Below are 22812 nucleotides of genomic sequence, written 5' to 3' on the forward strand. Positions count from 1 at the left end.
GCCCCTAAATGTTTCTCACATAAGCTTTTGCTAAATTGTATCTTCTCTGGTTCTACCTGCTCAGTTGATTTTGTTGAAGCTGAGAACTAATTTGTCCCCAAGTTCACCTCATACACAGAGTTCCCTCTTGTGTGCCTATCCCTCACCTCTGAGGAAAGGGGCTGCCTGCCTGATTCAGGGAGCTCATCCCCAGATGGAGAAGTCACTGCTTTGTCTGGATGCAATTGAAGGTTTTTGCCAAAAGCCTCTGCTGTTCCCAAATGACCACTATCTGCCTATAGCTCTAACCAGCAGAGATGTGGGTGTTGGTTGAGACACTAGGTCTTCAGTCTGCTTTTCAGATGTAGAGTTTTGAATTTAGATATGGAAAGAAACGTGGGGAGTAATCTAGCTCAACCTCATTTTACAGATGATGAAACTGACACCAGACAAGTGCATTGTCCAGGCAGTGGAATTTCTGATTCCAGGTAAGTGGTCTTCTCACTAAGTCAGGAATGGCCCAAAAAGTTTACTCCAGACTACAGGGTGATCTGTGTTGTTCACCAGTATATCTCCGGTGCCTGGCACCAAGGTTGTCACTAGTAATCACTTCCCAAACATTTACTGAGTGAATGAATGAATCTTGAAGTACTAACACTAATCAATTAGCGTCCAGAACTTTGAGGCCACTCACAGGCTTAACAGAAAGCTTGTGAGACCTCTTAGTGATGTCTGCCATGAGTGCAGCAGGGGAAAGGAGTGGAACCCCTAAAGTAAACTCTGCAGCTTCTCATATGTAATGGTAGACTCAGGGAGCCACTGACACCTTAGTAAGAATTAGTTTACAAGCCATAGAGAATTTATGTACATCCCAAGGGTCTGAGAAAAAAGTAGATAGGACTCTGAAATTATTGGCCCAGGAAAAAGACTCAAAGGTTTGGGATCTAGATGTTCAAGCAATAGGGTCAGGGGTGCAGGACACGCTGTCCAAGCAAGCTTGGATCAAGGTTGGCACTCACCCAAGATGTGCCAGGCACCTCATACTCTCTTTCCAATTATCTGTAAAGAACAGACAACAACCTAAAGAACATTTTCTGCTTTTTTTAAAAGAAGAGACAGGGTCTGACTCTGTGGGCGAGGTTGTAGTGCAGGGCCACAATCATAGCTCACTGTAGCCTTGACCTCCTGGGCTCAAGCAATCCTCCCGCCTCAGCCTCCTGAGTGGCTGGGACCACAGGCACATGCCATCATACCTGGCTAATTTTTCATTTTTTGTAGAGATGTGGTCTCACTATGGTGCCCAGACTGGTCTCAAACTCCTGACCTCAAGTGAACCTCCTGCCTCGGACTCCCAGAGTGCTGGGATAACAGGCGTGAGCCCCCATGTCCAGTTGTTTGCTGCATTTTAATAGGGATCAAAACCTAAGCTAAAGAAGCACCAGTCAGCAAGTAAAGGAGTTTCAGACCCAGTGAAGCCTTTGCAGGTGTATTCATTTCCTAGGGCTCCTGTAACAAAGTACCACAAACCACGTGGCTTAAAATGACAGGAATGTATTCTCTCACACTTCCAGAAGCTAGAAGTCCAAAATCAAGGTGTCAGTAGGGCTATGCTCTTTGAACTCTCTAGTAAGGGAGCCTTCTCTTATCTCTTCCAGCCTCTTGTAGCCCCAGGCATTCCTTGGCTTGTAGCATCATCACTCCAATCTCTGCCTCCCTCTTCACATGGTTGTCTTCCCTCTGTTGCCCAGGCTGGAGTGCAGTGGCACGATCTTGGCTTACTGTAACCTCTGCCTCCCGGGTTCAAGCAATTCTTCTGCCTCAGTCTCCCGAGTAGCTGGGATTACAGGCACCCGCCACCACACCTGGGTAATTTCTTGTATTTTTACTAGAGACAGGGTTTCACCATATTGGCCAGGCTGTTCTTGAATTCCCGACCTCAGGTGATCTGCTCATCTCAGCCTCCCAAAATGCTGGGATTACAGGCATAAGCCACCGAGCCCGGCCTTTTCTCCTCTTCTTATAAGGACACCAGTCATATTGGATTAGGGCCACTCTAATTCAGTATGACTTTAACTTGATTACACCTGCAAAGACCCTGTTTTCAGATAAAGTCACACAGGTACCAGGGGTTAGGACTTCAGCATATCTTTTTGGAAGAACACAATTCAATCCACAACAGCAGGAATTCTCATCCCCAAGACAACTTGGAAGATGAGGAGAGAGGCACTCGTCACTGGGGTGAGGCCAGCTCTGGAAACCTCAACCTGGCAAGAGCTGTGCTGCCACGTCGGCTGCTCCCTCCTCCCTTCTTCTCCACATGAAGGTCCTTTCCAATGGGTCCCATGCCAGAATGTCACAGTTCTTCTCCAGAACTGATGGCATTGTGATCAGATAGAGGTGACTCCTGGTCTCAAAGTTTTCTCCCAACCGTAGAAGCCAATTGCGGGGACACTGGCTTCCAGAGTTGGGAGAAAAGGCTCACGGTCATTATCAACTTCACTGACATGGGAGTCAGGGCCTGGTGGGAATCCTGGAGCCACGGCTCTCAAGCTGTGAAGCCTGGGACAAGTGACCAAACATCTCTGAGCCTCAGCTTCCTCCTCTGGAAAGGGGACCTCACAGAGATAGGTGTGGTTTTTGTCCTTAATAGTGTCAAGTTGAGGCCCTGGAACCATCTACCTGCTTCTCCTGAGCCAAATAAAGAGAGCCCAGAAATGCAAAAGACCTCAGAGGTGATGGGCCCAGGTTCATCCCCCACCACCAGGAAAAAAAAAAAAGGAAGACAAATAAAATGGCCATTTTAACTTATATCCTCTGCATTAATTTTCACAGTTAACTGCTGAACTGACTAAATTCTTTTCTTTTCTTAAGGACCTTTATAAATTCTATCATTAATAAAATCAGACATTCAATTAGAAGGAAACTCTGATTGGTAACTGATCATTTCCTCGATACCTTTCTCTCCCTCTCATTCTCTGCAAAATCCCTGGATTTTCCCGGACTTTTCCCTGCCGGTGCTCCATTTCCCATTTGTCCCTCTTCTTCCCCCAACGCCTGTCAGCACCCCCAACAAAAGCCAGAGAAGAACAGGAGCTGATTCCATTAACCTCTGTCAATGCTTAAATCTCTCTCTTAATTAACATGAGTTAATATGATTAATCAAAATAATGAGACAAACCTATTAAATTAGGGGACTCAAATGACAGAACTCAGCAGGAGTGGTAAAGGCAGGAGGTGGTGACCAGAAAGGCCAGGTTGGGGGTGGCGAGTGCAGAGGTGAGGAGGGCAGGGCTTTGGGCAGCCAGCCCAGTCCAGCCCAGCCCAGCTCTGGGCTGGTGGAAGATGCAGGCAGTAGCCTGGATAAATTGCCTTTGAGGAGGTGTTCAGTGTTTGTGCCACTCTTGTCTAGTTACAACCAGTCCTTGTACTTTCCTGGGGCCTGCCCAGCTCCTTTCTAGGCACCCCCAGGTTCTGAATTATTCATTTTTTTAGAGAAGAGGTCTCTCTAGGTTGCACAGGCTGTTCTTGAACTCCTGGGCTCAAGCGATCCTCCCATACAGCTGGGATTGCTGGCACACACCACAGTACCCAGCCCTCTCCTATGTTGCCCACGCAGATCTCAAACTCCTGGGCTCAAGCAATCCTCCCACCTTGGCCTCCTGAGTAGCTAGGATTATAGGCACACACCCCTACACCTAGCTTTGAATTCTTTTTTTTTTTTTTTTTACCCTTCTAAGACAGGGTCTCACTCTGTAGCCCAGGCTGGAGTGCAGTGGTGTGATGATAGCTCACTGCAGCCTCAAACTCCCAGGCTCAGGTGACCCTCCCAACTCAGCCTCCCAAGTAGCTAGGACTATAGGCATGCGCCACCATGTCCAGCTAATTTTTGAATTTTTTTTGTAGAAATGGGTTTCACCATGTTGCCCAGACTGGTCTGGAACTCCTGACCTCAAGTGATCCACCCACCTCGGTCTCCCAAAGTGCTGGGATTATAGGTGTAAGCTACCGCACCCTGCCTCAGGCAGCCTTCGAATTCTTGATATCTCTGCCTGGGTGATCCCTATCTCCAATGGCTATATCATCTCCCTCTTGAAGCCAGGCTCTTGGAAATAGCCACATGTCCTAAAGCAGAATGACTCAAACCCCAGCTCTGACCCCTCACAGGATATGAAACCTGGAGATAATTATTTTACCTTTGAGGCTCAGTGGACCCACCTGCAGGAATGGGAATAATCATCCTGAGTTTGAATAACTGCTGGAAGAATTCAGAGAAACACTATGTAGGAATACCTGCCCCAGCACCACGGTGGATCCCCAGGAAATGTTCCTTCCTTCCTTCTTCCCCCGGTATGACTATGCTAACACCTTAAGATTCCACAGTGCTTTTTATTTCTAAGCATTTCCATATATATCATTCCACCGAAACTCTTAGATAAGCAGACATTATTTACAGATCGGTGAGGTTTTACAAACATAACTGAGCACCTATTGTGTGTTGGCCACTGAGCAAAATCACCGAGATCCCACAAAGGTGAAGTGGCTTATCCGGGGTCTCTTCCAGACAGACCCGGGTCTCCTAACTCCTAGGACAATGGGATTTCCATTGCCTCAACCCCAAGTAACCAGGAACTCCCATGGTGCCCCGGGGCTCCTTATTTTCACCCTGGATTATTCTCAAGCTGTGGTAGCTTCCACCACATGCAAGTGGTTCCGTGGCCTCCAGCGGCTGAGTTGCTCAATCGGAAGTCCATTCAAAGGAGTACAACGTCTCCCCAACGCAGGACATCTGACATCGCACAGATGACCTGGGCTCACCCTCAGAATTTTGAATTCTAGGAAATCTAGGCCCTTGGAGCCTCCTCTGTGCTACCTCAAGTGCTCCCCAGGCAGCAGGGTGGCCCACAGTTACACACCTCTGCAGGCACAGTGCTCAGGTGGAAAAGCTCTTAGGAAAATCCCTGGGGAGAATCCTATTCTGGGCCTGGGACCACCTGACACCCCTATGGAATGATTTTCTCTTTTCACTAGAAGCAGATAAGAGTCACACTAAGATCTAAGGGTACCTTCCCAGAGATGGGCTGAATATTGGCAACGAGGGAGAAAGCGTATCTAAACATCTCCTGCTAAAAGCCCCACTTTCTTTAGATTCATGTTCACATCTTTTTATGTTTCTGTAAAAGAATAAATAGAATCATGCCCCTCATGTCCCAAACGAGCTAAGAGGAGTGACTGGATGACACCACAAGCTCCCAACCCTGTCCTGCCCCTCCCCCACACACACAGGGTCAGAGCAACCACTCCCCACCTTCCTCTCCAGCCCTAACACTGAGTGGTTTCCCGGTTGTTCTTGAAGAGCTTGGCTGTGCAAAAAACTTTTCCTCACATACCCATCACTGAATGAGCCAGTCCAGCTCCCGACCCAGGACCCCCCTTCAGACAGCTCAACAACCCACCTTCAGACACAGGCTGCAGACTGTCATTCCTGAGCAGCAACCCTTGGCATTGCACCTCAAAGGGAACAAAGAGGGAGTGGGTGAGACCCTGGAACTTGTTTTGTCTCCTGGCATCCTCTGATATCCACTTCACGATGAGGAAAACGATAACAACAATAATATGTAACAAAAACAGCAATAGCAGCCAGGCACAGTGGCTCACACCCGTAATCTCAGCACTTTGGGAGGCCGAGGTGGGAGGGTCACTTGAGGTCAGGATTTCGACACCAGCCTGGCCAACATGGTGAAACCCCATCTCTACTCAAAATACAAAAAATTAGCCTGGTGTGGTGGTGGGCATTGGTAATCCCAGCTAATCGGAAAGCTGAGGCAGGAGAATCACTTGACCCTGGGAGGCAGAGACTGCAGTGAGCAGAGATCACACCACTGCACTCCAGCCTGGGCAACAGAGCAAGACTCCATCTCAAAAACAAAAAAATAGCAATAGCTATTTGTATTGCATATTTACTGCTATTTAATATATAGCAATAGCTATATATATCTATTAATATGTAGCAATAGCTATATATATATCTATATATATATATATAGCTCTGTTGCCCAGGCTGGAGTGCAGTGGTGCGATCTCGGCTCACTGCAACCTCTGCCTCTCCTGCCTCAGCCTCCTGAGTAGCTGGAATTACAGGTGCCTGACACCATGCCCGGCTAATTTTTTTATTTTTAGTAGAGACAGGGTTTTGCCATGCTGGCCCAGCTGATCTCGAACTCCTGACCTCAAGTGATCCAGCCACCTTGGCCTCCCAAAGTGCTGGGATTACAGGCATGAGCCAGCACACGCAGCCTCCCACTTTTCGGAATTGGACCCATCAACTCTCCCGTTTCTCCTCTTTGTCCATTTTGTGTCTTTAATCTCTTTCTCTTCTCTGGAATCTCCCCCTTTAACCCTGAGTATCCATCATCCCTAAAATAAAATCCACAGCTGCGTGTAACAAAAAACCCAACCAAAATGCTTTAAACAATCGTAAACTGTATTATCTCTCATTAGTGAGAAGCCTGGGTCTCACGCAGTCTCCAGTGGCTGTCAGGAGCAGGGTCAGCACTCTGTCCTCACATGGCTTCCCTCATGATGGTTATACGGTGGCCAGCAGCATCACGGCCACACATTTCCTTATTCAGAAAACCTGTTCCCTCGATCAGTCTGATTGGACCATGAAGTCAAGTGCCCATTCCTGGACAATAAATCAGTGGCCAGGGGAACACCCTGCACTGATGGACCTAAGCCAGTGTTCCTAAGCCAATCAATGGCAAAGAGGCCTAGAATTGCTGAGACTGGCTTAATCAGCATCCATCCCTGCAACTCTGAGTCAAAAAGGTTTCATTGGAGTGGGACAAAAACCTTAACAAAACTGGGGTTCTGTTAGGAAGTAAGAAGTGAGAGAACAGGGGCTTGGAAGACAAGAAACAGCTGTACCACTCCACTTTCTTCTGCTCCCTCTACTGCCTGCCCTCTCTCCTTCTCCTAACCCCTACCCTCCTTTAAGAGCCACTGCATTGGCTGTCATTGCTAACCAGTGCACTGCTTCAGATCCCCACCCTTCCACTCTACTAGAAGTGCACTTGCAAATATCAGTGGTGTCCTAATTTGGACTCTGTGGGCTTTGACACCTCCAATTCCCTTCTTCACCCTCTCCATCCATCACCCTACTCATGACCTTCAGATAATCAAGACATCCTCTTCCATAACATGCTCCCCATCACTCATCAATGTTTATTCCACAAACATGTTTTGAGCATCTACCATTCTGCACCTAATACTTTGCAAATTACTCTGGAATGCAGTTTAGTTGTGTCATTGTTCACTGCAACAATTGCAATAACTTCCTAACCAGCCACTCTGCCTCCAGTCTCTCTCTATCCACAATCTGTCTTCCTTGCTCACAAGGGTAATATTTCCAAATGCAAGTCTGATCATCATACTACCCCGCTTGCATTTCTCCTACAGGAGAAAGCCTAAAGTCCCCAGCATGGCATTTAAGCACGGCCATGGCACCCAGGCCCCACCAGCTTCTCCTAGGGTGTAGCCCATCCTTTCTACTCTTATAATGTCAGCTCTAAGAATAATGAACTACTATTTTCCAAGCAGATCATGAGCTTTCTTAATTTGGAGTTTTGCTCATACTTTCTTCTTAACTAAAATGCCTTCCCTTGATTTTTCTGTTAGGAAAAACCCTACATTTTTCAAAACCCAGGCTTCATGAGACCTTCTCAGTAAATTCTTCTCCAAGGCTGAATGAAGCATGTCCTCTGTGGTTCCATGTCAATCATAAGCAATTCTCATGGCATATTACTATTAGGTTTATACTCGTGAATTCTTACAGGGGAAGGACAGGTTCTAATTCACCATTCTGTACAAAGCACAAATACCTGGCAATGCACACTCAATATATGTTTGAAGAACTAAAGTGAGCCGAGCACGGTGGCTCACGCCTGTAATCCCAGCACTTTGGGAGGCAGAGGCTGGTGGGTCACGAGGTCAGGAGTTTGAGACCAGCCTGGCCAACATGGTGAAACCCCATCTCTACTAAAAATACAAAAATTAGCTGCACGTTGTGGCCCATGCCTGTAGTCCCGGCTACTCAGGAGGCAGGAGAATCGCTTGAACCTGGGAGGCGGAGGTTGCAATGAGCCGAGATCGCGCCACTGCACTCCAGCCTGGGTGACAGAGTGACACTCTGTCTCAAAAAAAGAAAAAAAACTAAAGTGAGCTACTTATTTCAACCTCCTCTCTTCTCAGACGGGGAACCTGAGGGTAAAAGAGGAAGTGACTGACAATGGTTACTCTGTGTGTTTAATCAGTGTTCTGTCAGTTCAAGTAGGAAAAAAAAAGTCTTACACAAAAAAGGAATTTATTTGGTGCACTGAATTTAACTGTCTCTCCTCAGGCACAATTTCAATCTAAAGATTCGAGAAGTATCATCGAGACCTAATTCTCAGCTCCACTTTCCTCTTTATCGGCTTCATTCTCTGGTTCTGTATCAGAACAAAATGGCTGCCAAGAGCTCCAGCCTAAATTCCCCCACCTCCCTACCCCAGTTCATATCAGTGGAAAGAGAATGTCTTTTTGTGGTCATGTAAGCAAAAGTCCCAACGTTTGTTCTGATTGTGACTTGAGTCACATGCAATGGCCTGATTGGCAAGTTGCAGGTCACATGTTCATCCATGCATCTTTGGGCAGTCAACACCATCAAGCATGTGAACTGAGAATGGGAGAGGAATGATTCCCTCTAGATTAATGCTGTCCAATAGAACGTTCTGTGGTGAGTTCATGGAAAGTTCACAGAGTGCAGCTTGGGTGGCATCTCTGTGGCCATATTATTATTCTGAGTCTCAGAGTTTCTAAAGCTACAGAATACAGGAGATGTCTACCTTTCTCTTTCCCTCCCTCTCTCCCTGCCTCCCTTTCTGTCTTCCTTCCTTCTTTCCTTCCATCCTTCCATTAGCCACACCATGAGCACCTCCTAGGTATAATTTTCTACGCTAGATACCTTACATTATTGATTCATGTATTCATTCACACATTCATTAAATATCTTTTATACACCAAGCGTTCAGCTCTAGGAATTAAAATCTGAACAAGAAAGACAGGTTCCCTCCTGGAAAGTAAGACAACACTGAGTAACTATTTACCAATACTACAGGCATTAGAAAGAGAGAGGACAAGACAGTGGTCTTCGGCATGTCTAGAGGAAGCCTCGGTGACATCAACCTGAGACTAGAGGAGGAAGAGTGAGGGGCTGGGTGAGGGGGTGTGGTCCGGGCAGAGGGACAGCAAGGGGCAATAAAGGGTTGGAAGCAGAGGTGTGAAGTGCTCAGATTTGCATCTTAAAAAGATCCCTCTGGGAATTATGCTAGTAAAAAAAGCCAGTCCCCAAAGATTCCATACTGTATGATTCCATTTATATAACATTCTTGAAGTGACAAAATTACAGAAATGGAGAACAGATTAGTGGTTGCTGGGGTCAAAGATGGGGTGAGATAGAAGAAGAGTTTGGCTATAAAAGGGCAGCATGAGTTGTTATGGACTGAATGCTTGTGCCCCCCACCCCCGAAATTCATATGCAGAAGCCCTAACCCCCAATATGACTCTATTGGAGACAGGGTCTGTGAGTAGGTGACAAAGGTTAAAAGGGGTCATAATAGTGGGGCCCTAATCCAATGGGGCTGGTGCCTTTATTAAAGAGGAAGACACACCAGCGTTCTCCCTCTCCATCATGTGAGAACACAGCGAGAAGGTGGCCATCTGCAAGCCAGAAAAGGGTCCTCACCAGGAACTGAACTAGCCAGCACCTTGAACTTGAACTCCTAGCCTCCAGAACTATGAGAAATAAATATCTACTGTTTAAGACACTCAGTCTGTGGTATTTTGTTATGGCAGCCCGGGCCAACAAATATACTAGTGTCATGGGTTGAATAGTATCCTCCCAAAATTCACGTCCACCTAGAACCTCAGATATGACCTTGCTTGCAGATGTAGTTAACACAAGGATCTCAAGATGAGATCTTTCTAGATTAAGATGAGCCCTAAATCCAATGACTGATGTCCTTATAGAAAGAGAAGGGAACATGCACAGAGAGACAGGGAGAAGAAAGGAGGTGAAGATCCTGGCAGAGATTGGAGTTATGCTGGTATGAACAAAGGAATGGCGGGAGCCACCCAAAGCTGGAAGGGACAGGAAAGGTTCTCCCCGAGAGCCTTCAGAGAGAGGACGGCCCTGCCAACACTTTGATTTCAGACTTCTGGCCTCCAAAACGGTGAGAATAAATGTCTATTGTTTTAAGCCACCACGTTTACGGTCATTTCTTACAGCAGGCCTAGAAAACTCATACAACAAAGGACCGATGTGCCACCAGAACTGTTTTTTATTTTATCAATGTTGATATCCTGGTAGTGATATTATACTGTAGTTTTGCAAGACGTTACTATTGAGGGAAACAGGGTGAAGGGTACATGGGAGCTCTTTGTATCATTTCTCACAAGCGCATGTGAATCTACAATTATCTCAAAATAAAAAGTTTAATTAAAAAAATTTCCTCTGGGAGCCACGTGGTAAACGGAGAGGAAGCTGAGAGACCAGTTGGTGCCATTGAAGTCATTCACGGGCAAGATAATAGCAGGTAGGCCAGGTGGTTACCAAGGAGACAGAAGAGGATGGGTTGGGGAGAAAGTTAGAAGGTTGAAGTGACAGCACTTGGGGACCAACTTGGTGATGGGAGTGGAGGAGTAAGAGGTGTCCATGATGACTCTGGCTCGTACAGCAAAAGTATGGTGGTGGCTTTAACAGAGGCCTCTGGGCAAAGAGCAGATTTGGGGAGAAAAGAATGGGAACCACAGCATGTTTCAGACAGAACAGTTCAAGTAACCAGGCTATCCAGCTTCCTCTCAGAAATGGCCATCTGACCTCATTCTGTCTTTATCTCACATTTTTACTCCACAAAAGAGATTCTAATTGAGTCAGTTTCCTACATTCCAACACAGAGCAGGGCAGCCATGCGCCAGGCTACCTCCTGGGCCCCTCTTGTGATCACTGTATACTTGTCTTCTTTTCCTTGGAAACTGATCCTTGGTCTCAAGGCACAAGACATGGCCACTTCATTCAGATAGACTGAGACTGTGGTATGGCAAGAACTTAGAGTTTCAGGTGTCTCCAATACAGCCAGTGGAGCTTAGCAGAGATGGTCGAGGATGGAGGAAGATTGCTCCTAAAAAAAATCTCTCAACTCAATGCCCAAGCAAAGAAGGAAGACCAAACTGGGCACAGTGGCTCATGCCTGTAATCCCAGCACTTTGGGAGGCTGAGGCGGGTGGATCACGTGGTCAGGAGTTCAAGACCATCCTGGCCAAGATGGTGAAACCCCGTCTCTACTAAAAATACAAAAAATTAGCCACCTGTGGTGGCAGGCGCCTGTAATCCCAGCTACTCGGGAGACTGAGGCACAGTATTGCTTGAACCCAGGATGCGGAGCTTCCAGTGAGCCGAGATCGTGCCACTGCACTCCGGCCTGAGCGACAGAGTGAGACTCCGTCTCAAAAAAAAGAAATGAAAACCAGAACTCTTCACATCCACTCTAGCTTTGTTTTCTGAGGAGAGGGAAGGTTGGAGGAGTCTTTCACAACAAAGTTGGAGGACTAACACAGCCTGATCTCATAGCTCATCATAAAGCTACAGTAATCAGAATAGTATGATATTGGCATCAATATAGACAAATAAATTTGCGAAATAGAATAGAGAATCCAGAAACAGACCCCCACACATGATCAACTGATTTTTGAAAAAGATGTAAAGGCAATTCAGCAGAAAGAGTATAGTCTTTTCAACAAATGCTGCTGGAACAACTGAATATTCTTAAGGAAAAAGTTGAACTTCAACATATACCTTACACCATATACAAAAACAAACTCAAAATTGATCATAGAACGAAATGTTAAACCTAAATCTATAAAACTTTAAAAGAACGCATAAGTGAAAAGCTTTTGTGATCTTGGGTTAGGCAAAGATTTTTTAGGTAAGACATTAAAAGCACAATCCATAAAAGATTATGTTGGAATCTGTCAAAATTTAAAACTTCTGGCCCGGGCGCCATGGCTCACGCCTATAATCCCAGCACTTTGGGAGGCCGAGGCGGGTGGATCACGAGGTCAGGAGATCGAGACCATCCTGGTGAACACGGTGAAACCCCGTCTCTACTAAAAGATACAAAAAATTAACCGGGAGTAGTGGCGGGCGCCTGTGGTCCCAGCTACTCAGGAGGGTGAGGCAGAATGGCATGAACCTGGGAGGCAGAGCCTGCAGTGAGCCCAGATCGCGCCACTGCATCCAGCCCGGGCAAGAGAGCGAGACTCCGTCTCAAAAAAAAAAAAAAAAGAAAAAAAAAAAATTCTGGTCTTTGAAAGTCTTTTTTTTTTTTTAATTATTATACTTTAAGTTTTAGGGTACATGTGCACAATGTGCAGGTTAGTTACATATGAAAGTCTTTTAAGAGAGTGAAGAGGCAAGCCACATGCTGGGAAAAAATATTTGTGATCTTAATATCTGATAAAAGATATGTATTTAGAGAGTGGGACGTCTGGCTTCAGAACGGGAACCTTCGTTGCCCCAGCGATGAAACAGAGAATTAAATATGGGTGACGCTGAGAAAGGCAAGATTTTTGTTCACAAGTGTGCCCAGTGCCACACTGTGGAAAAGCGAGGCCAGCACAAGACTGGGCCTAATCTCCATGGTCTCTTCGGGCGGAAGACAGGTCAGGCTGCTGTATTCTCTTACACAGATGCCAGTAAGAACAAAGGCATCACATGGGGAGAGGATACCCTGATGGAGTATTTGGAAACTCCCAAGAAGTACATCCCTGGAACAAAAGTGATATTTGCCGGCATTAAGAAGAAGACAGAAAGGGCAGACTTGATAGCTTATCTCAAAAAAGCTACTATTGAGTAATAATGGGTCACTGCCTAAAAATTACAAAACAGAAATGTTTCATGACTTTTTTATGTGGACTATAATAGATCTCATACACCAGAATTCAGATCATGAATGACTGACAGAATATTCTGTTGGGCAGTCCTGACTTAAAACTAAGGCTGGCTTGTAAATGAGTATGTTCAGTTTTTGAATTTTAATAGTAATTCCAATTCAGTAAATGCTATCACTGTTTACCCCTTCTAAAGATATGATTAGACTTCATTAGTAGTGTTCAACTTTTCACAAAGATGGTGAATGCCATCTTAAAACTTACTGGAGATTGGTTTTATATTTAGATTTATATAACTGGTTATGTGAATATATTTAAATACTGGGGAAATTCCTTCACTGTCTCAGAACCAAGCAAGATTCACCTGTGTTTTGTGTTCATTTGCCTCTTAAAGGCAAAGGTTGAAGATAAATAAGGGAGCAATGTCTACTTTATATTTTTGGCCTTAACTATGCCAATCTAATTAGAATTCTCTGTATTTAAAATGGTCCTTTTTACTTATTGAAAGGCATTTTAGTGTGGTTTATGTGTAATATCAAAGATTATTTAACACTTCTCACATTTTATAGATGCTCTACAAGGTCACATGCTTTTAAAATAGTAGCAAGTTAAACTTCACTTTTTTTTTTTTAGAAACTGATGTTTATTTTCCATTAACCATTTTTCCATGTTGCTTAAGAGCCTATGCAAGAACAGCTTAAGACCATTCAGTGGTTGCTCCTACCCATTCAGTGGCCTGAGCAGTGGGAGCTGCAGACCAGTCTTCCATGGCAGGCTGAGCGCTCCAGTCTTCAGCAGGGAACTGCTCAATAGGCACAGAGGGCACCTGCACACCTTCAGACCAGTCTGCAACCTCAGGCTGAGTAGCAGTGAACTCAGGAGCTGGAGCAGTCCATTCACACTGAAATTCCTCCCCGGTCACTGCCTTTTCAGCAGCAGCCTGCTCTTCTTTTTCAATCTCTTCAGGATCTCTGTAGAAGTAGAGATCAGGCATGACCTCCCATGGGTGTTCACGGGAAACGGTGCCACGCATGCGCAGAACTTCCCGAGCCAGCATCCACCACATCAAACCCACTGAGTAAGCTCCCTTGTTGTTGCATGGGATGGCAATGTCCACATAGCGCAGAGGAGAATCTGTGTTACACAGAGCAATGGTAGGTAGGTTAACTTAAGATGCCTCCGTGAGAGGCTGGTGGTCAGCCCTGGGATCAGTAACCACAAGAAGCCGTGGCTCCCAGAAGGCTGCCTGGATCTGGTTAGTGAAGGTTCCAGGAGTGAAGCGGCCAGCAATTGGAGTGGCTCCAGTGGCAGCAGCAAACTTCAGCACAGCCCTCTGGCCAGTATTCCTGGAGGATATAACACTGACATCAGCAGGGTTTTCAATGGCAACAATAGCACGAGCTGCCAGCAGAAGCTTCTCCCAGGTCCTCTTCAGATTTATGATATAGATGCCATCACTTTTCCCTTTATAGATGTACTGTTCCATCTGGAAGTCAAGATTGGTGCTACCTAAGTGGGTTCCTGCTGCAAGGAACTTAAGGACATCCTCCTCCTTCATCCGCAGGACATCAAGGGCTCCGGACATTGTGAAAGTTTCCCTTTAAGTTACGACGGGAATCCAGAACAACGCCGCATGGATCCCTCTGTAGGTAGCGTGGAAAGGAAACTTCACTCTTTAATTTTTTACAATCTAAGTCAAACTAAGTTATAATTTAGGATTGTCGGGGCGTTTTTTATTTGTTTTTGTTTTTGTTTTTGAGACAGAGTTTTGCTCTTGCTGCCCAGGCTAGAGTGCAATGGCACGACCTCAGCTCACCGCAACCTCCACCTACTGGATTCAAACTATTCTCCTGCCTCAGACTCTTGAGTAGCTGGAATTACAAGCATATGCCACCATGCCAAGCTAATTTTGTATTTTTAGTAGAGATGGGGTTTCTCCAGGTTGGTCAGGCTGGTCTTGAATTCCCGACCTCAGGTGATCCACCCACCTCAGCCTCCCAAAGTGCTGAGATTACAGGCGTGAGCCACCGCACCCATTCAGAAACATAAAACTGCAGAACTGCTGTATATTTGCGATTGGGAATGGTGCTTTTGCCAACTTAAAAGGATTAAAGTAGAGGAGATACACACAAATTTTAAAATTATGTGTGATCATAAGCTTAAGATAATTAAAAAGAAAACCACAGATAAAAAAAAGGATACGTATCTAGAACAAAGACCTTTCAAAACTCAATAAAAAGAAAACAACACAATTTTTCAAATGGGCAAAAGATTTGAACAGATGTTTCAGTAAAGAAGATATAAAAATGGCAAATAAACACATGAAAAGATGCTTAACATTATCAGTCATCAGAAAATGCAAGTTAAAGCCACATATGTATTAGAATATCTAAATGTGAAGGGCTGACCACATCAAATGTTCACAAAAATGTGGAACAAGTGTGGAACAAGTGGAACTCCTACACACTGTTGGTGGGCATATATAATGGTAGAACCAGTTTGAAAAACAGTTTGGCATTTTCTAAAATAAAAAACAAAAAAAAAAATACTTGATATATGATCCAGCCATTCTACTCCTAGATATTTGCACAAAAGAAATAAAAACATGTGTTAATACAACAATGTATATGTGAATGCTCATAGACACTTTATTTGTAATAACCAAAAACTGGAAAAACCCCAAATGTCATCAACAGGTGAATTGATAAACATTTGGTATATCCATATAGTGGAATACTACACAGCAATGAAAAGGAATTGGTTATTGATGCATACTAAGATGAATCACAAAGTAATTATGCTGGATGAAAGAATAAGACGAAAAAGAATATGTATGGTATGATTTCAATGATCAAAAAATTCTGGAAAAGGCAAACTAGTATTTAGTGATGAGAAGCAGATGAACAGTTGCCAGGAGATGGAGTGAGGAGGGGAAGGGGTGAGGAGTGATTACAAAGGGGCACTAGGGGGTGACAATGCATATGTTTATTATCTAGATTGTGGTGTTTAAATATGTCAAAACTTGTTAAATTGTACATTTTAAATGTGTTATTTTTGTATGTCAATTATACCTCAATAAAATCATCTTTTTAAAAAGGAATCCAGGCCAGGTGCTGTGGCTCATGCCTGTAATCCCAGCACTTTGGGAGGCCAAGGCAAGTGGATCACGAGGTCAGGAGTTCAAGACCAGCCTGGCCAAGATGGTCAAACCCCGTCTCCACTAAAAATACAAAAATTAGCCAGGTGTGGTGGCGGGTGCCTGCAATCCCAGCTACTCAGGAGGCTGAGGCAGAGAATTGCTTGAACCTGGGAGGCAGAGGTTGCAGTGAGCCGAGACTGCGCCACCGCACTCCAGCCTGGGCAACAGAGCGAGGCTCCGTTTCAAAAAAAAAAAAAAAAAAAAAATGGAATCCAGGGGAAAAGCAGTGCCTTTCTTCCCTTGTGTGTTCCCTGCCCTCTCCTCATCTTTCACAGAGCCCATCTGCTTCTGAAAAGTAGGGGCTATGCTTTCTTCCCCCAAAAGCCATTCACTTATAAAAAGCAGTCTTGTGGGGGATGAGCTCAGCTGGGTGAGAGAAAGAAGACTGGCAAAAGAGTCATCATCAAAGTCAAGGCAATTCTTTTTTTTTTTTTTTTTTTTTTGAGACAGGGTCTTGTTCCGTCACCCAGACTGGAGTGCAGTGGTTCACTCCGGGCTCCAGCGATCCTCCCACCTCAGTCTCCTGAATAGTTGGCACCACAGGTACATGCCACCTTGCCCAGCTAATTTTATGTGTGCGTGTATGGAGAGAGACAGGGGTCTCTCTATGTTGCCTAGGCTGGTCTTAAACTCCTGGGCTCAAGCAGTCTTCCTGCCTCAGCCTCTCAAAGTGCTGAGATTACAGGCATGAGGCACCACGCCTGGCCAAGGCAATTCCTTAGCAGTCATTGTTCCAATGTGACCAAGTGCCCAAAGAAACAGGAAGGGACTACACAATTATAATGCAGACAGTAAGTCTCTGCAATCAGACAGATCTGGGTATAAATTCTGGCTCCATGACTTAGCAAGTTTTTGATTCCTAACCTCTTTAAACCTCTGTTTCTTCATCTGCAAAATGGGATCATATGCCACACAAAGGATGCCAGGAGATTAAGTGAGGTTCTATTTACAAAGAGATTAAGTGAGGTTCTATCTACATCAGCCAGGCACAGAGTAAAGGCTTCCTCTACCTGGGAGACAGCATCTAGACAGGGAAGAGCACAGAATCCAAAAAAGAAAATTCTGAGTTCTAGTCCTAACTCTGCTGCCAATCGCTTATATGGCCTTGCCACCAGTCTGTATAAGCCCTTCAGCACTGGGGATGGAGAGAGGAGAACAGTGTTAAGAACACATTCATTCTCCATTCCACTAGCTTCTCCGAGTCCTGACAGGATTCAGTAAAATCTGGCCCAGGGGCCAAAGGCAGCCCACTACCTGTTTGTGCAAAGTCCACGAGCTAAAGCTGGTTTTTACATTATTAAATGGTTGAAAATATCAAAAGAGAATAATACATTGTACTGTGAAAATTATATGAAATTCCAATGTCATCGCCATAAGTTAAGTTTTATTGAAACACAGGCCAGGCGCAGTGGCTCACGCCTGTAATCTCAGCACTTTGGGAGGCAGAGATGGGCGGATCATCTGAGGTCAGGAGTTTGAGACCAACCTGGCCAACATGGTGAAACCCCGTCTCTACTAAAAATACAAAAATTAGCCAGGTGTGGTGGTGGGCAGCTGTAATCCTAGCTACTCGGGAGGCTGAGGCAGGAGAATCATTTGAACCCGGGAGACAGAGGTTGCAGTGAGCCGAGATCACACCACTGCACTCTAGCCTGGATGACAAGAGTGAGACTCCATCTCAGAAAAAAAGAAAGTCCGAGCCATTTGTTTATGTATTGCCTATGGCTGCTTTCCCGATATAGTCAGAATACAGTTGTTGCAACTAAGACCATATGGCCTGCAAAGGATAAATTACTTAATATCTGGCCCTTTAACAGAAAAAGTTTGCAGACTCCTGGGTTAGATCATCAGAAGAAACATACTTGTCTGCTGTTCTCTTAGCTGCCCACAGAAAAGTATTCAGTGTGTTAAGATTAAATCTTATGTCCTTAACTTTTATAGGGGTTCATAAGAAACATCCATTTGATTGGAATTTCTGTCTTTTGCAATAAATGTTTCCTTGAATTTTATGCCAGGAAATAAGATGGTCTTCAATTGACCTTATATGCATTATTTTATTATCCCACTATGTAACTGGCATATTGTAAGTAGCATATAGACTAATTTCAGTTATTTTAGTGATATTAACAGACAAGAATTCTTAATTTTAATGATATATACTTATCTGTGTCATTATCCTCTATTTGTGGTTAGTGATGGTGGTTTTCCGTTTACAAAAATATCAAGTTTTTAACATTTTTAAATTTAATAATTGTGTTGATTTTTAAAAATGTCAAGTAAGTAACAATTTTGATAGAACCACAGGAAAGGCAAAAATGTTACAGTTGTTCAAGAATGATGGAAGTTTAGGAATAACATATTGGACAATAGGAACATGTTTTCCTCTTTACCATGGTTGCTGGGAAGCTCAGGATTAAAGGCAGTGGCATTTTACGATACTATCCACAGTTCTGTAATTTACCTCATTGGACTTCTTTGCAGCTGCCTTTAATAGAGCACTGACCGCATCGTGTGGTTTCTGTTGGCTCATGTGACTATCTGCCAAAGGAAACAGGAGCCGGACTCACCAGGCCAGAACTTGGGAGACCCATTGGGTTGACCTGTTCCATTTCTTCTCTGCCTGTTCCTCTTGAACCCACCAACATCTGGCTCTCACTTCTTTCCAAAAACTATTCCCACAAAGGTCATTAATTACCTCATAGGGCCAAATACAATGGCTTCCTTCCAGTTCTCAATCCATGGGGCCTCTGCTCAGCACTTGACTATGTTTATATATGGGTTATTACACAGCTCATTTATAAATTATTACATAGGCTACTATAGTAAGCTAGTGATATCCCCATCCACTCAAGTGCTCAAGCCACAAGTTGCTACCTCCTTCCTCTGCCCCCACCCTTCCTGCCAAGCTCTTGACCAGCGCTGTCCTTCCTTCCACTGACATATTTCTCAGCCTTCTCTGCCCCTCTTAGGGCTTTATGGCCCTTGAGACCTTTCCGTTGCTTCCCTAGGTGTGACATTCATGTCCCTGTCTTCACTTGCACCCACACCAGTTAACGTGGTTAACTTTCTAAACCATGAGAAGGCAGGTTAAGGTCAAACTAAAATGGGCCAAGTCCAGCCCCCTCCACCACCTGTTTTTATAAGTGGTTATGTTTAGCATGTATCCTCAATTTTCCTCTTTGTACACAAAGCCTAAAATCTTTACTGTCTGGTCCTGTCCAGCAAAAGCTTGCCAACTCTGTTATGAACCCAGAACTGGCTGCTGTCCTGCTTCTCCTTGCGTACCCCAGACTTCCCTACACATTAGCATCCCCTGAAGGGACTGAGGAAATGCAGATTTCTGGGCCCCAGCACTAGAGATTCTGATTCAGTGGGTCTGGGGTGAAGCCTGCAATGTTCCCACACCCCAGATGGTTCTAATGCAGGTGGCCCAAGGTCCACATTTTGGGAAATTCTGCTGTAATCGCAGAGCCAGCCTGAAGTCCCTGAAACATTATGGGTACTGGCCAGCGAGGGCCAGTGCTCTGTGCTCCCTGTTCTGTCTGCCTGGAAAGCCTTGGAAAACGCCTTTCTCCTCTGCAAAAGTCATGTCCTCTTCCCAGACCTCCCACTCCCATACCAGACAAGCACTGTCACCTTCTCCTCTCCTGCTCCATAAAGCACCTGTCCCTCTACAACCCTGATGATGCGCTTGTGTGTCCGTCTCAGTAGCCAGACTGGGAGCTCTTCCAAGATGACATCATTTCACTGCCCCCAGCCCTTGCATAGAAGGCCTTAAATCAATATTTGGTGAATCAATGAATGAACAGATGGACTTGCTCCAAATTGCTGCATAAAACAATGCAAAGTCAGGACTGAGTCCAAACACTGGGATCCCGTGTTGGGTAACCTCCAGGCTGAGCCATCAGTTGCTGGAGCACAGTGGTTCAGAGCAGAGCTGGCCTGGGTGTGAATCCAGCTCTGTACTTTGCTAGCTCTGCGACCTTGGGCAGCTTATACAAGCCTGATTACATCACCTCTAAAATGAGAAAGATGATGTTAATAGCGCTTACCTCACAGAGTTGCTCTAAGGTTTAAATGAAGTAATCCATGGAAAGCTCTTCAGCACATAGGAAGCATTTAATACATGTTAATTATGGTTTTATTCTGTCATATCTCTTTGTCCACGCCAGGCATTTGCCAAGGTGGAGCCTAACAGGAAGCCTCAGCCTTTCTATAGTGAGGGCACAGCAGGGACTACTCACTCTCAAGTCTCAGGGTCAGCCAACCCCATCTCTCTTGTCACTGGGATTCTACTGGAAATCGCCAGCTGTGGGAAGTCCTGCCAGGTGGCCCAGGACCCTGGAAATAGGCAGATCTTAGAGTTCAGCTACTAAAGCTCCTGCTCCCTCCTCCCAGCCCAACTCAAGAAACCTATCCCACAGCACCTTATTCTCTGGTCACCAGCCAGGAGGGTCAAGGTAGAATTGCTTCAGGAGACAGATGACACCGAGTAGGCTGGAGGATGTGGCAAGGGCTGGGCTACACGGAGGATGCTGGCAGCAATGAGTAGCACCAATACTGAATGTTAATTGATCCCTAATCAATAAGTACTCTCCTGGGGCAAATGTGACCTACCCCAGGGAGAGAGTTTGATGGAGATACAGCAGGAACCCCAGTGGACCACAGAGTGGACCTGTCACATGCAGAGAGCAACAGCGCCCGCATCCTTATGTGGCAAATCCAGGACAGGGGCTTCCAAAGCAGGAAGTCCTCTGGGGTTGTGGAGATAAGATTATAGACCCATCTGCAACAGCTGAGGTGAGGTGATGGGGTCACTGTCTCAGAGCCCATGGGACTACAGAATCAGAAAGAAGAGTGATGTTTGGTCTAATACGCTTTTTCTTTCTTTTCTTTTCTTTTTTTTTTTTTTTTGGGGGGGGGGGGGGACAGACTTTCATTCTTGTTGTCCAGGCTGGATGGAGTGCAGTGGCGGATCTCGACTCACTGCAACCTCTGCCTCCCAGGTTCAAGTGATTCTCATGCCTCACGAGTAGCTGGGATTACAGATGCCCGCCACCATGCCTGGCTAAATTTTTTTGTATTTTTAGTAGAGACAGGGTTTCACCATGTTGGCCAGGCTGGTCTCAAACTTCTGACCTCAGGCAATCTGCCCGCCTCGACCTCCCAAAGTGCTAGGATTATAGGCATGAGCCACCACGCCTGGCCAACTCTTTTTAAACCATTCCTCAATTGCACAAACCAAAAACCTAGGAATTGGCCTTGACAACTGTCTCTCACTTAATCCCCCCTACCTGATCCTTCATCATAGAGCACCGCCATTTTTCTCTTCTAAGGATCTCTGCCATCAAGCCATCCTGATTCCCGATCTTGCTTACCCTCTTCAATTTCTTTTTTCCATCGCACATAATACTTTGCAATGTATTTACTTATTTATTATACTTACCGTCTATCTCCCTTCTCACTAAATCTGGCATGTAGTAGATGCTCAATAAAGATTCGAGAATTGATTCTGCATGACCACCTTCTCCCATCTGAATGATAGCACTAGCCTCCTGTCTGGCCTACTGCTGCCTACTCTGGTTCATCTTCAATCCACTGCCCAGAACGGTGCTTTCTCAAAATGCAAATCTGGTCATGTGTCAGCTTTGTGCCACCCACCCCTGCACACACAGACATCAGACACATCAACAGCTTTCCACAGATTCAGGGTAAAGCCTCATCCCCCTAATGTGGCCCACAAGGTCCTCCTTTGCCTTCTCCTGCCCTCCTCTCTGGCTTCTGCTGCTCCCCACCTCCTCACTGTCTCTGCCCCAGACCCACTGGCATCCTTTTGCCACAGTCATGCCCACCAAACTGCCTGAGCCCATGAAGCTCCTGTGCAGTTTCCTGTGCATGGGTGGCTCTTCCCTGCCTTCGGATTCCAGCTCCAGCAGCCTTCCCTGACATGGCTCTCCACCCTCATTAGGTCAACTTTTCCCATCCCAGGATCTCAGATGCCATTTGTGACTTCTCCATAGAGCTCATCATGGTTGCATCTTTAGACTGGTACCTGGGCTGTTTGGAAGCGTCTTTCTTCCTGACCACACTGAGAGCTCCATGAAGGAAGGACTGTCTTCATTGCTCACTATTTTAGCCCCAGTTCCTAGTGGCGTGCCAAGCACGTAACAGGCACTCAATAAACACGTGTTGATTAAATGAAATAAGTGAGGAAACCCAGGCCCAAAGAGCCCAGGTGACTTGCTCACCGTGACACAGCTTGGAGATGGCCACTGCAACACAGATTTCAGGGCTCTGCCAGAATTCATGCCACTTCTCTTCGGCAGGGCAGAGACAAGGGTCCCCCAGCCAGTGGGGAGCCCTCGCTGGCCAGTACAACCAGACAGGGGGATGGAACCTGGGCCTGCCTTGGGTCTTCTCTGGGAAAACAGCTCCAAGCCGGGAAGATAGAAGGTTGATATTCCACGCTAAATTCCCCTCGTGGCCATTATAATTCACATCCTGCATATTGAAGGCTCTGAAAAGTCCCCAGGTCAAAAAGAAACTTTCACAGTAATAAACAGAAGATTTCCTTTTCCCAGAGGGAAATGTTTCTGCACAAACAGAAGCAGGTCTCCCTGAAGGTCAGCTCCAGGCACAACCAAGCGGACACT

General features: G+C 45.5%; 1 protein-coding gene and 1 pseudogene across 1 annotated transcript; one reads left to right on the top strand and one right to left on the bottom strand.

Annotated features, from left to right (window-relative positions):
• Positions 1 to 12611: 12611 nt before the first annotated feature.
• On the top strand, positions 12612 to 12926 carry LOC109023149 (cytochrome c, somatic-like). Its single transcript, XM_055361048.1, has one exon. It carries the CDS (start codon positions 12612 to 12614, stop codon positions 12924 to 12926), a length of 315 nt encoding a protein of 104 aa, XP_055217023.1.
• Positions 12927 to 13189: 263 nt separating this feature from the next.
• LOC115930615 (small ribosomal subunit protein uS2B-like) lies at positions 13190 to 14600 on the bottom strand (annotated as a pseudogene).
• Positions 14601 to 22812: the final 8212 nt, after the last annotated feature.

This window comes from Gorilla gorilla, chromosome 15 (genome assembly GCF_029281585.2).
Source record: "Gorilla gorilla gorilla isolate KB3781 chromosome 15, NHGRI_mGorGor1-v2.1_pri, whole genome shotgun sequence".
NCBI lineage: Eukaryota > Metazoa > Chordata > Mammalia > Primates > Hominidae > Gorilla > Gorilla gorilla.

Excerpts from the sequence above, each read along its gene's own strand:
- LOC109023149 (XM_055361048.1), top strand. The coding sequence starts at position 12,612 with ATGGGTGACGCTGAGAAAGGCAAGATTTTTGTTCACAAGTGTGCCCAG.